At 39.0% G+C, this 15,364-nt stretch overlaps 1 protein-coding gene across 1 annotated transcript; it reads right to left on the bottom strand.

Annotated features, from left to right (window-relative positions):
• LOC121738993 (actin-85C-like) lies at positions 1 to 2,603 on the bottom strand. The gene is made up of 4 exons (XM_042131294.1): positions 2,481 to 2,603; positions 1,956 to 2,186; positions 1,479 to 1,770; positions 1 to 613 (listed from the first exon to the last, which is right to left on the bottom strand). Exons 1-4 carry the CDS (start codon positions 2,588 to 2,590, stop codon positions 119 to 121), a joined length of 1,128 nt encoding a protein of 375 aa, XP_041987228.1. The 5' UTR covers positions 2,591 to 2,603; the 3' UTR covers positions 1 to 118.
• Between the last annotated feature and the right edge of the window lie 12,761 nt (positions 2,604 to 15,364).

Raw genomic sequence — 15,364 nt, 5'->3', positions numbered from 1 at the left:
CTAAAGTGTTATCAATTAGTTTTGTTACACCTCGTGGACGAATATTCATGTTTATGGTCGGCTTTATTCGGTCATCATCAGACAACGTGGAGAGATCCCATTAAGCTCGTTATGAATATTACAACATGAACTTATAATTAACTGTTTTAGCACCCACATTATTATATTCATCTCTGCTTAACCAGAATCCACTACCAGCCTCCATTGAAGATAAAATTGATCCACCAATCCAAGGCAAGACATTTCGAGAACTTGGCGCCTCAACAGTTACCCTCGTTTCTGGAGACACATGCACTTTTTTACTCAACACCATCTGCAAGCGGCCCGGTAAATCTTCAAACATAGTTCCTCCACCCGAAAGTACTATGTTGCTATAAAAAGTACTTTTGTAATCCAAATCGCATTGCGTCAAAGAATTGTATATATCGTCAGCTATACTTGTATATTTCGATTCTTGGAGTTCTGGAGTGAATAATAGTTCGGGACATTTAAATTTTTCTTCACCGACTAGTATGTATTGGCCGTCAGGAAGTTTGTATTGTATTCTTTCCTTATTAAAGATATTCTCTTTAAGTTCTTCTTCGTAATTACTAGCTACGTAACATAGATCAATCTGTAAAAAAAGTGTATTTATTTCATTATATCAGTATGTGATTTGAAGTTTATTCCTAAAACGTGCAAGCAAGTAGCAAGAGCTAATACTTGTCCTTCTTTTGTTATTCTGACAATCTTTACTGACTTATAGTAACTAGTTCTACCAAAATTGTTTGTTGCAGGAACTGTACATTCTTCCGTGATAGAATGAAACCTATGTTCTTTCCCAGGGCTCAAAGTATCTCCATACCAAATTTCGGCAATATCAGTTTAACGGTTTGGGCGTGAAGAGGTACCAGACAAACAGACGCAACTTCACATTCTAAATATTAGTATTAAGGACGCTATCACAAAAATTATGACAGAAATTAGCAGGTCAGTACGAATATGGACGTTGTGGACATTAAAATAACATTCAATATCAGCGCGCCTTGTACAGTGGCGGTTACGACGCTCGCCGCGTTCTTGATAGGGCGAAAATGTATGAAGAAATTTGAGAGCGTTTCTTATTTTTCTTATAAATGAAAATGTTATTTATTTTTATATAAAATATTTAGCTATTCGTATAGCGGATTAAATAAGCAACAATTTTTTTGTATATTTTTTTTCCTTAGTTCAGTGTATTTAGCTATAATGGTACCTAATCCAACCCATTTTTTTAATCTTGTGCGTTTATTGATGGTTAAAACGTATTTATGTGAAAATTTTGTATGCGGCTATACATTTTTTATGGTGTAGACGTGGAGATAAATATATTATCTTTAATTTGAACCAAAATATCCTTGCAGTGTGACTCCTAATTCTTTAAAATGGTACCTGAAAATCGCTAATATTTGTGAAAAAATGTGATAGCGTCCTTATTGCACATTTTATAAACGACTTACCTTCGCCTTTTCAATCACGTCTATTTCCGCAGGAGTGGTAAATGAATAGCCAACGTCGGACAACAATTTCTGGAAATATTCCGTCAAGACTTTTCCATTTACGGCAGAGGTGACCGTTGCGTTCTTCAACGGGAATCCTTCAAACACGGGTGTGACATACGAGCACGAATCACCACATTCCCACACCACGCCAGTAGTTCTACCAGTTGCGGTCAACACCAGAGCAGGCGATGAGACTAGGTACAAGGCTTTCACGGTGAAAGTCTCTAGCATGATTTCAGCAATCGTCTCCCTTGAACAAGAATATTGATAGATAACTCTCCAATAGCCAATGTAAATTCTAGACTTCCAGAATTTGCCCCAACATCGTTGATCCGCAATGGTACATTTTTTAAAGTAAAAGCTATAGGATGTCCTCGGAACGTAAAATACTTCAATTTCCTTAAAAATCATATTGAATCACGTCAAATAACATACTTCTCTTTCTTCGTGGCCAGCGGATGTATAGCTATCATAACTTTACATTGTTCGGGAGCCACGTGAAGCTCTCTATAGAATATATGATGCGAAAAGTTTTCCATGTCAGTCCAGTTAAGAACGGTGCCCCCTTTAACAGGCCAACTCAAGTTACAAATTCCTCGATTCTTCGTCACATCCTTCCCGAAATAAAAGTCTTTTACGCCATCTAATAGACTGGTGTGGCGAAACCTGAAATTCGAATTTGTATAATATAAGATATTGCACATATTATCTGCACAGATATTCGTTTATCAAGCAGAAAGAAGATAAAAACTATCTTTTGTCCTTTTCCGCGACATACAGTATCTCCAAGTCCAAGTTACCAAGTGAAATTGGCATAATATAATATATACATTTAAAAATACCCTTAAGCTTCACCGCCTGTAAAAAATATGACTATGACATTCTATACTACCAACATGTTTCTAGATATTAAAGTTCCACTATAGTTTGTTGTCTGCAACCAGCAAACGTAAATTTTACCTCCCTACAGCAGTTGGGATGACACATCTGGGGAAGGATTCTCCTGAAAACCCCGCTTTACTCCACTTTGAGCCATTATCAATAACAATACCGATATCGTCTTCGGACATTTTTAATTTGTAAAGCGTGGGCCGTGGCCGAGTAGATTAAATTATGAAAGTTATGGGGTGATTGGGCAATGACAATGAGGTAGCGGAGTCATCCTATTATTGGCACTTTTGATTTTTGTTGGAAAAAACTTTAAATGCAAATAATTGGGTATTATACATTACGTTATGTAAATTATTTATAAAATACTCGAATACGAATAATATAATATTTATACGTGGGAGAGCCATGCTTCGGTACGAATGGACCGGCTCGACCGGAGAAATACCACGTTCTCACAGAAAACTGGCGTGAAACAGCGCTTGCGTTGTGTTTCGCCGAGTGAGTTTACCGGAGGCCTAATCCCCTACCCTATTCCCTTCCCTACCCTCCCCTTTTCCCTTCCCTTCTCTCCCCTATTCCCTCTTAAAAGGCCGGCAACGCACCTGCGTCTCTTCTGAAGCTGCGAGTGTCCATGGGCGACGGAAGTTGCTTTCCATCAGGTAACCCGTTTGCTCGTTTGCCCCCTTATTTAATAAAAAAGTGCTTGCAACGCTATCTAGAATTCGAGACAGCGCGGGAACTGTAGACACTTTTGAAATAAAAACTATTCTGGGTTCTTCTCCCTGACTGAAAGTATCTCCATACCAAATATCATCAAAGGTATAACAGCGGTTTAACCATGTGGGTGAATCAGACAGATACACCTTCACATTTATAACATTAGTACAGATTTAAAAACACACATACCAACATCAATCTTATATATAAAATTCATTCTCGTGTCACAATGTTAGTTACCGTACTCCTCCGAAATGGCCTTACTGATTTTTACCAAATATTATACGCATATTCAGTAAGTCTGAGAATCGGCTACTGGCTACTTTTTATATTGATAAGTGCATTTGTTGAATAAATAATAGTAAATTGTTACAACTCGAGACTGATGGACGTTGCCATGGTGCCATACTTATTTAGTCCCTTGAGTAAAATTATATGGGCGAAATACTTTATATGGCAAAACAACATTTGCCGGGACAGCTAGTAAATTTATATTATGAGCGGTGCGAACGTCCTTAGTTAAGAGCAAGCTCAGTCAGACGTAGGGTCATATAACGAACGTTACCCTCATACTTAGTAACAGACTAATAAAATAAAAACACGCTCGCTTCGTTATTAAATTGAGCTTAAAATAACTCATTAATATTTTATTCCTCAACTAGTTGCTCTTATATTATGTAGAGCCTTGGCCCTTGAGGAATGAAATTTGTGATATGATAAAATATGTGATAAATAATATATATACATCGACACCGGAAATATCACTTAATGTAAGGGACGAAACACGACCTATCAGAAGAGTGTTGTGAGTGAGTGTAGTGTTATAATATAGCATTCGTATAGACAGACGTCTACAAATCCAATTCCAAGTGACTAATCAATATTTCTAGATCAATTAGAGCTAGTATTTTCTTTATTAATATAAAAAATATCTTAGTAAATTGTTATAGAACATTCGTATAGACGTCTACAAATCCAATTCCAAGTGACTAATCAATATTTCTAGATCAATTAGAGCTAGTATTTTCTTTATTAATATAAAAAATATCTTAGTAAATTGTTATAGAACATTCGAATAGACGTCTACAAATCCAATTCCAAGTGACTAATCAATATTTCTAGATCAATTAGAGCTAGTATTTTCTTTATATGTACAGTAAAAAGTTCCTGGTCAAATGTTATAGAATAGAGAGCATTCGTATATAGACGTCTACAAAACTAATTCCAAGTGACCAATCAATATTTTTAGCTCAATTAGAGCTAATATTTTCTTTATATGTACAGTAAAAAGTTCCTGGTCAAATGTTATAGAATATAGAGCATTCGTATATAAACCAATTCCAATCAATATTTTTAGCTCAATTAGAGCTAGTATTTTCTTTATACAGTAAAAAGTTCCTGGTAAAATGTTATAGAGCATTTGTGTAGACGTCTACAAACCAATCGGTTCGTTACGTGCCACGCTTCGAAGTTACAATGATAAGACCCAGCTGCGATAACAAGCAATATCAAGTTCCACTACAAAAATAAATCTCGAAATATACCAGCACCCAGATTCTACAACGAGTATAAAGTTTATCGCAGTTTATTTTCTAGCTAACAAATAAAAGTGTTTTAAAAAGATAAAACCGACTTCAAAATTGTACGTAATTGAAAAGTAAAATTTCCTTTCTCAAAAAATACTGAACCGATTTTGATGAAACTTGCAGTATTCCCTAAGTTGAACAATACCTAGTATAACAAAAAAATAATCACTTAAATCAGACTTGTAGTTCTGGAGATATGTGAACACAAACATAAAAACATACATACATACAAACATACATTTTTAAATTTGGCACGTTTGTTCAGACGCTGAAAATATAGACTAACATAATATTATAAGGAAACTAGGGAGTTCTGGAATTGATAACCTCATTTTTTGAAGTCAGTTAAAAATAGTATTTTCAAATACTTTAGGCTCAATATTATAATATATGATGAGTTCCTGAGCGTGATGGTATAGGATCCCACCATAGAACGACCTTCACCAAGCTGGTTAATGGATGAAAATTATTTTACATTTAATTATGTACTTATGTCAATAAATTTATTGATTGCCTGAAAAATTTCAGGCCAGAACAAAAAATAATAATTTTTACATTTTTTTGGTTTGGTCAATAGACAAATTTCATACCAATCGAAAGTATGAAAACGTTTGCGGCACGGTCGCCATGGCGTACAAAGTAGAAATGTATATGCCGTGCCATGTGAAAGCTGTCTAGTAGTAATACTATTTCACAATTCTACTTTGTACGGCACGGCGACTGTGCCGCAACCGTATGCATGTGAAAAGGGCCGCGAATCGCGATGAATGGAATTCCCCGCGCTCGCCGTGTCGTGTTGCACTCGTGTCATGTGAACAGGTATACTTGTCCATGACTGCAAAGACGGCTATAACCGCGCCGGAACCGCGTTTGTAGTGGGTAAACACGGGTGACACGGCACGGTCACCGTGCCATGTGAAAGCTGTCTAACGGCCGTTCCCAATATTTGATCTATCTCTGGTTTTGCCCTACTAGAGATAGGAATAGCTCACATTAGACATTAGAGACATATATTTTATGTCAATTGTGAGCTATTCCTATCTCTAGTAGGGCAAAACCAGAGATAGATCAAATATTGGGAACGGCCGTTAGTAGCTCATACATTTCCACTTTGTGCGGCACGGCAACCGTTCCGCAACCGGCATGTGAAAAGGGCCATACATTTTCAAACATTTTTGCCTACCCGGCATCGGGGCCGCTGCCGGTGTCGGCTTGGTGCCGGCCCGGCTAGTCAAAAAACGCCCAATAGATTCTGTACCCACTATATTAAAGTAGTTTAAAAATTTGAGCGCAGTTTGCACTTAAGCAGCCGCTTTTAACACCTGTCTTCAACTTTATGAAGCATGGTCTTAAGTTTCATGCAGTAATTTTTGTCGAGTTGGAGTTTTCTCATAGTATATGTGAAAAACTCACATATTATTTTCACATAATAATATATTTGAAAATTTCAGCTTATTGCAATAAAATACAATTTCTCTTTGCTTGATGTCGCTGTCTGTACTGCCCTAGTAGACAAGCGGCAAGCGATTATTGTAAACGCTAAGAAAATGTATACGATATGACATAAGTCATCGCTTCGCTAGCGAATATTAATGTCAAAACCCCTTCCTTTTTATGCCGTTGGCGTTGGCGTTTACGATAATCGCTTGTCGCTTGTCTAGGCCCTCTGTCTGTATGTACCATACATACAGACAGTAGAGACAGCGACATATATACCATCAAAGAAATTGATTCATAGCCAGATGTTGGACCTACGTAATTTACCCGGATTTTGTCAATTCAATGTTAGTAGACCGCTAGGTTTGACGTAACCCAATCACATTACGAAGGTCCGCCATCCACCTATGAAACAACTTCTATGATATGCTAAGTACGAGTTCTCACATACAGTTTTGCTCGATAGTTTCCGAATCGAAGGAAATGACACATTTGACATATATAATTCCATCGAGCCGGCTCGAAGCGAGTCTTCGAGTCGTCAGTTGTCGGTCCACACCGTGGTTATTGCTCGATTTGGAGTAAAACTATCGAGCAAAACCGTATGTGAGTACTTAGCAATAGTAGGTACATTATGCAACTTTAAAACTACGCAACGCAATTATCTTATGTCTTTTTTCAAAGACAGAACGGAAATTGATGCGGTATTTCTCAAATTCAGTTTCTCTTGAAACGATCTATTGACAGAAACCGAATTTTGAAATTCGAAGAGGAAGTTTTATAATACAGTACCTGGATGACCGAGCTTTGCTCGGTATAGCAAACACTCATTGACTTCGTTTTACTTAATAACGCCATCTACTGGTCGTTAAAACAATTAGTTGCCAACAAAATAGTATTATTATTCGCCAATAGATGTCAGGAAGAGTCATATTTTTCAGTTTATCGATTATCGATAAAACACGAATAAAAAGACATTTTCTAAAAATGATTCCTAACTAGATCGATTTATCGCCCCCGAATCCCCCTATATACTAAATTTCATGAAAATCGTTGGAGCCGATTCCGAGATTCCGAGATATATACAAGAATTGCTCGTTTAAAGATATAAGATTTTTAAATTTGAACTGGACGGTTTATAATAACTAATAATTATGCATAAATCAATACAATACCGGGATAACGTATGTGGCAAAACATATTCACCGGGTCAGCTAGTTAAACGTACATAATTTCTGGATTTCAGTAGCGTTTCGAGTGAGGAATCACGAATAATTCGTTTGATACAGACATACAGAGCAGAGCGCGTCAAATTCACCAGCAAATTGTTAACGCACGCTACCAACCGCGCGCTGATTAAATAAACCGTGTATTGTGACCGCTCGTACAAGCTTCATGTGATTTATAATTGTTATTCATAAGTACGCTTGTGCAAAGTGAATAAATATAAAATATTTTTATTGTTTCATTAAAAGTTGCATATAACATTCATTAACTGGGCGACCAAGATTGCTTTAGTAGCTGAAGCAATCTTGGTTTATTTCCCGCTCGGGTTTTATATATATACAATTGTTGCCTGTAGTTCAAATCTATCTTGTTACCTAAAGGAAAAAAATGTAAATGCACGGTTTCTACGGGATACCTCATATCATCTACCAAAGTTTCGTAGCGTAATACAACATTTCGTAGCGAAACGCGTTTTTTTTTTAAAAAGAAGGCAGTTCGCTGTAGCCCTGACGTCACTGCGACCCATGAGGATCTATTGTGACTCCTTCGCACTAGAGTATCATCCCCAACCCAATACTGCTTATAAATTGAACGATATGGTTGGGGTTGGTGCCACGAATTTCCTCTGTGGACGAGTATTCGTGGCGACCAAGGTGCCTGTTCCTGCTCTGTAGTAGAGCAGGGCAGTCGAGGAGAAGGTGAATAGGTGTTTCATCCTCCTCCTCACAGAATCTGCAAGTCGTTATGCTACAAATACCCATTCTGTTTAGGTGTTTGTTGAGCTTGCAGTGCCCAGTTAGGCTTCTGGTAAGGATTCTTAATTGGTTCCTACCCAAGGTGAGCACTAATTCTGATTGTTTTTTGTTGAAGTCAGGAATTAGTGCCTTGGAGTGTTCAAGGCCAGGAGTCTCAGCCCATTGCTTCCTGCATAGTCTGTGATCCCATTCCTTGAGCACTTGCTTTGTGGTACTGGGAGTTATACCACAGACTGGTTCTGAACCATATATGAGACTCTCAGTCCCAATCCTAGCCAGTTCATCAGCGGTTTCATTGCCGGGGACGTTGCTGTGGCAAGGGACCCATACTAGGCGGATGTTGTTGTTCTTTCCTAGGATGTTTAACGTGTCAACGCATTCCAGAACTAATTTGGACGAGACTTCTGCGGCAGTCAGTGCTTTAAGTGCAGCTTGACTATCGGAGAAGATAAAAACGTTTTTATTAACTAGGGCCATCTCCAGGCTTTCTAGTGTAATAAAACTAGTAATAGCGAAGACTTCAGCCTGAAACACGGTCGCAAACTCCCCCAAACAGGCGTATTTGCGTTTTGGTGGCCTGCCCCCGTAGAATCCGGCTCCCGCACGGTTGTCTTTCCTTGTTCCATCCGTGAACCAAACTATGTCGCTAGGGCGGACATCGATTGGGATTTTTCTTTCCCAGTCCTCCCTGGAAGGTATAAAAACCTGGTACTGCTTCGAAAAGCAGCCTACACCTTGATCATGGCATCTGATGGCATAGCCATGATAGGTGATTCACTGAGAGACTGTTCCAGCTGTCGAAATGGGGTGGAGACCCAATTCGTTCTACCCGCCGTCCTGGCCCTGAGAGCCACCTTTTTGGCCTCCATCTGAACAAGCAGAGGAAGCGGAGTTAAGTTGACCAGGGCCAGATGCCAGTCTCTGTACGCTGTTTAGTCTTTTATTACAGTTTACTTGTTCAGCCTTTTTATGCCACACTGCGCAGCCATATGTGGTAATCGGTCTCACTACGGCTGTATATAGCCATAGCATTGCCTTCACCCGAATACCCCATTTAGAGCTGACAAGATTCCAACAGGAACCCAGAGCACATCTAGCCTTTTTCGTAATATACTCGATGTGCTTATTCCAAGTGAGTCCTTTGTCTAGGATTACTCCTAGATATTTGACATCACCCGCAAACTTAATAGTTTTCCCGAAGAGTGTTGGTGGTCTTAGACCCTCCAACTTCCTCTTTTTGGTGAAAGGTATCAATACCGTCTTATCAGCGTTTACTGTTAGCTTGACCCTTTGGCACCAATCCTCGATGACTCTTAGTGCTGACTGCATCAACCTAGCGACCACCGATGCGCATTTTCCCACCACCATAATCTCCAGGTCGTCAGAGTACCCTTGAGCGTAGTAACCTATGAGGTTCAGTTCCCTTAGTAGCTCATCCACTACCAGGGACCATTCCAGGGGTGACAGGACACCTCCTTGTGGGCAACCTTGTGTCAGCCTGATTTTGAGTGTCAGGTCCATAATAGTCGATGAGGCTACTCTATTGTCGAGCGTGGCTTTGATCCATTACCTAGTTGTTGGATCTATATTCTTTGAAGCCAGGCCATTTGTGATAGAGCTGGTTGAAGTGTTGTCGAATGCGCCTTCAATATCGAGGAAGACACATAACGCAAACTCTTTATCTTCAATTGCTCTATCAATCCGATCTACCAAGTCCATTAGGGCCGTCTCGGTAGATTTTCCTTTTTGGTAGGCATGTTGTCTTTCATGCAGCGGCATTTTAGTGAGGTAGGTGTCCCTTATATGTAGGTTGACCACCTTCTCCATTGTTTTAAGCATGAAAGAAGTGAGGCTAATTGGTCTGTATGACTTTGGTAGAGCTTTGTCTCTGTCCCCACTTTTGGGTATGTAGGACACCCTTACCTTTGTCCATGCCAATGGGATGTAGCCCCACGCAAAACTTGCTCTGAATATTTTCAGTAGCATAGGAAGGATAATGTCCTTGCCTTGCTGTAGGAGGGCCGGAAATATATTATCCTCGCCGCCGGTCTTGTAAGGCTTGAAAATGGGCAATTGCCCAAGTGACTCGGTCAGGCTTAAAGATCACGGAAGCTCTTCTCCAGTCGTCAACTGATGGTCTCGTTTTAATAATCGTATGAGAGAAGGCTTCGTGATTTTCGAGATGGATACTGTTGGGGAAGTAGACGTCGGCTAGTAATCTTAGCGTTTCTTCCGCCGTTTTAGTATAAGTACCATCTGGCCTTTTCAGAGTGCTGGGATGAGAGCTAGGGGCCTTAGATATGACTTTATATAGTCTGGAGGTTTGCGAGGTGTTATTCACTTCCTCACAGAACCTTGCCCAAGAGCGTCTTTTGACCTTCCTTAGCTCCCTATGAAACGTCGTCAGGGTGGTTCTATATGCGTCCCAGTTCCCGTCTCTTTCGGGTATCTTTCCTGAGTTCCACCAAGGTACGTTACGTTTATTTGACGTTTTCTTAACAGGACAGCTTCTGAGGTAAGCATAATTTAAGCTATGCTCCAGCTCTCCCACCGTTAGTTCCAGTTGTTCTACGGTCTTGACAGCTTTGTTGACTGCTGCGAGGTTTGTCTGCAATTCCTCTCTGAATACACTCCAGTTTGTGGCCTTTGGATTCCTATAAGTTACTTCTTTCCCAGGCATACTGTCATGTATATCAAACCTAATGTAACAGTGATCGGACAGTGAGTTATCGTCCGATACATGCCAGTTACAGGCGCGATGTCGTATAGGGCCTGTGCATACTGTTATGTCAAGGACCTCCTGTCTCAGTGGGTTGATAAACGTTGGTTTAGTACCCTGATTCAAAGTATGGAGGTTATTAGTAAGTAAGAAGTCAGATAGTTTCGCAACTCTGGAGTTTACGTCGGTGCTGCCCCAACTTGTATGATGTGAGTTGCAATCACTTCCCAGGATAAGTTGGATGCGCTGATTCCCGATGTAGTCTATTACCGGTGATAGCTGCGTTGTGGGGTCCTGAGTGTCTCCAGGTAGATAGGCGGAGCAAACCATCAGTCTGCCTGCAGTCCCGCCGGGCTCCTCAATGTACGCAGCTACTGTGTCATCTGTACACAAGCAAGAGACACACAAAAATGTCATCCTCTTGCTGAAGAGGATGCAGGATCTGGGCCTCTGGCCATGCTGAAAATAAAGTACGATACCTGCCAGTCCAAGGCCCATCACCGTGTTCCCGTTAAAAACGAAACGCGTTACACCTCGTAGCAATCTGCGTAGCATTTCGTAGTGAAACGCGTAACAACTCGTAGCAAGCGCAGCATTTCGTAGCGAAACGCGTAACACCTCGTAATAATCGGCGTAGCATTTTGTAGCGAACCCCGGCATTGCGTAGCGAAACGCGTAACACCTCCTAGCAATATGCGTAGCATTTCGTAGCGAAAAGCATAACACCTCGTAACAATTGGCGTAGCATTTCGTAGCGAACCCCGGCATTGCGTAGCGAAACGTGTAACACCTCGTAGCAATCTGCGTAGCATTTCGTAGCGAAACGCGTAACACCTCCTAGCAATATGCGTAGCATTTCGTAGCGAAACGCGTAACACCTCGTAACAATAGGCGTATCATTTTGTAGCGAAACCCGGCATTGCGTAGCGAAACGTGTAACACCTCGTAGCAATCTGCGTAGCATTTCGTAGCGAAACGCGTAACACCTCCTAGCAATCTGCGTAGCATTTCGTAGCGAAACGCATAACACCTCGTAACAATCGGCGTATCATTTTGTAGCGAAACCCGGCATTGCGTAGCGAGACGTGTAACACCTCTTAGCAATCGGCGTAGCATTTCGTAGCGAAACGCATAACACCTCCTAGTAATCGGCGTAGCATTTCGTAGCGAAACGCATAACACCTCCTAGTAATCGGCGTAGCATTTCGTAGCGAAAGGTGTACCATCTCGTAGCAATCTGTGTAGCATTTCGTAGCGAAACGTAAAGTAACGTAGTGAAACGCGTAGAATTTTGTATACTCAACATAATTTAATTTAAAAATTTATTTATTTTCTCCCAAAAATTACAGTGTAGTAATTTATATAATAATAATAACATTATGTAATTTCATAAAAGTAAACAGTTAATAGTTAATACCTGGTTTTCCATTTTAGCAAGATATTACAACTATAAAGATGTTTCAGTATGTAAGTTACAGAGAAATCAAATAAACGTAGTTCTCTATGCACACTTAACTTGAGTGTTTTGTAGCCGGAGGCTGCTCTTTACATTCGCGCTGTCTAGACTACGCCTGTGACTGTCGACTGCGGCTGTTGACTGAGACTACTACATGACCAATTACTGGACTTGTATTTATTGACTAGAGATACGAACTTTGTGTCTTGAAGTAAAGGGCGGACGCGACGAAAAATTTAAATTTAAATTAGCTTACCCGCGGCTTACATTGCGGACGTAATTTACACTTAAATTGTGCTGTTTTGGAATAAAAAGGGAACCAAAGTGTTACAAAAAGGCTAAAAAGATAAAATAAATGAATACCACCAAATTACTTAATCCGATATGCTAAAAACTACATCGGTAGTTTTATTTGGGTAGATATAATGAAGGCCGCTCTTAGCTTTAACGTATTGCAGCTTTGACAAATAGCAATACACCCAAACGGCTTTCATCAAGATCAGGATGGTGTAAATCCGGTAGTAACAAGCTAGTTCTTAATCTAAGCTAACAAGCGGATACTGTAACCAAACTGACAAACCTATCTAAATATATATATATACACTCGAGGAAGTTTTAAAACCGACTTCCAAGGTAAAAACAAAAGTACTCGTAATATTATTAAACATAATCTAAAAAGAATAAAATAATTCTTATTCCTTATTATAGTGCCGTCTTCAGACTTCGCCTAAACCTCAACTATTTCTGTACTCAATCTTCGTACTTTTGAAGTCGCTACCAGCCCGGAAAAATTCTGAGATCCTTGACATAGAACTTACGCTTCAAAAGCATGAAGATTGAGTACAGAAATAGTTGAGGTTTAGGCGAAGTCTGAAGACGGCGCTATAATAAGGAATAAGAATTATTTGATTCTTTTTAGATTATGTTTAAGAATATTACGAGTACTTTTGTTTTTACCTTGGAAGTCGGTTTTAATACTTCCTGCATCGACGACGCGGACGCAGTCATTATCCGAAGGGATGCATTTAAATATAGTGCACATTGCACAGATTGTCTTCCTCCCGCACACGCACCCCCGCTTGGTGACGCCCACTGTCGTTATATTTTAATTTTGCCATAATTTCAAAACTAAACGTCCAATTTTAATCATTTAAAACCAAATATTATCTACATAAACTGTATTTAGTGATGAAATAATTTATTTTCATAAGGATTAATAGCATAAGTAAAATAAACGCGTTTAAATGTAGTCCAAAAAAATTCAAGATTTTTAAATAAAAAAATGGTTATTGTGCCTCACTCGACATAGATAAGTATAGTATGTGGCGGATTTTTTTGTAGATATTTATAAGATCTACAATTGATTAGAACATTTTATGGTTCTATCTTTTATAGTTTCGGCAGCGTACGCAAAGTAAGTAACTTTTCTGGTTGATTTTACACCTGGCGTCCGAAAAACCCAAATATCTTACGAAACCCAATTTTTTCCAAAATAAAATTTAGCCTATGTCCAGCAGAAATAATGTAGAATCCATTAGCTTTTGCCTGGAGTAGTTTAAATTAGCCAAAATCCTCGAACTTGTATCTATAAGGATTCAAAAGTTCTGTTGGGTACCTTCGGAACCAGGGTACATCCTGGTGCAAAATCTTACTTTTTTGTAGTATATGCCTGAAACACTTCAGAAAAAATCAAAATCACTATATGTTTCCATATAAATTTTGAAAAGTTCCCTCGATTACTCATGGATCCCATCATCAGGTCACCACTTTTATGAACATGGTAGCAAATTCGAGTCAAACCCTATACAACACAAAAAGTTTTTTGTAAACGGACCACAAACGGCTGAGTAATCGTTGAACATACATAAAAAAAAAAAAAAAAAAAAAAAAAACAAACGACGCCGCATCGTGGTACGACACGACGTCGTATCGTGTTTATGTGTCCCGGCCCGAAGTAAGTCCCCCATCTGCATAGGAATCAACTTCTCTGATAGTACATCTTGTTTAATTCGGAAATTTACAAATAAATAAAACGCTTATTTAATATTTTTTAAAATTTTAGTTTAGCGCGTGAAAACTGAACATTTTTCCGGGATAAAAAATATCCTATGTCCTTTCCCGGGACCCAAATTTCAGCAATATCGGTTCAGCGATTTTGGCGTGAAGAGGTAACAGACAGACAGGCAGACAAACTTAATAATATTAGTATGGATGTATCGCACTTTGATACGGTCTTCCAGTGAGAATTTACCATTAATGTCAAAATTTGTATAGTATATTGTTAGTAAGACACGTGGTTTAGAACATGATGCCCTCACTAGTACCAGTCTTAACCTGTCAGCACGTGCCGGATGATAAATGTTGCCGTCTAATGTTCACTAAACTGCAAAATATGACCCACTTTCTCAACAATGAGACTCCAAGACTCAAACGACAAAACTTCGGTATTAACAAAACAAAGACTATGCCAACAAAATATCTGAAGAAGTCTATTGTTTATCTATACTTTTTTTCTTATTATAGTATTATGGCTATATAACCATGACCAGTGTCAAGTAAATAACGGGAAAACAATATCTTATGTTAGTTACCATACTCCTCCGAAACGGTTTTACTGATTTTTATCTTTTATAGCATATTCAGTAGGTCCGATAATCAGCTACTGGGTACTTTTTTAACCGACTTCCAAAAAGGAGAAGGTTCGACCGTATATATTATGTTCTTTTTTATATTGATAAGTGCATAATATTATGTTGAATAAATAATAAATATTTACAACTCGAGACTGACGGCGACCAACGTTTCTGGATATTGCATCACTTTTCTACACTTGTGTATGCTAAAGAATATCCAGTGGTTAATATTCTACCTATATTACACCAAAGGGGGGGGGGGGGGATCAGATTTTATATAAGATATGTGTTTTTCAAAAATTATACATATTTTTGTATATTATTTCTTTAGCCAGATACTTATACATTATCTAATTTAAAAAAGTAATTTTCGAGGGTCTTCGGTTAGTAGAATAGTACCATAGTTTTCATCCAGGAAAAATG

This window comes from Aricia agestis, chromosome Z (genome assembly GCF_905147365.1).
Source record: "Aricia agestis chromosome Z, ilAriAges1.1, whole genome shotgun sequence".
Lineage (NCBI taxonomy): Eukaryota > Metazoa > Arthropoda > Insecta > Lepidoptera > Lycaenidae > Aricia > Aricia agestis.
Note: the sequence above shows the minus strand (reverse complement) of the source record. Positions and strands in the feature narration are given on the sequence as shown.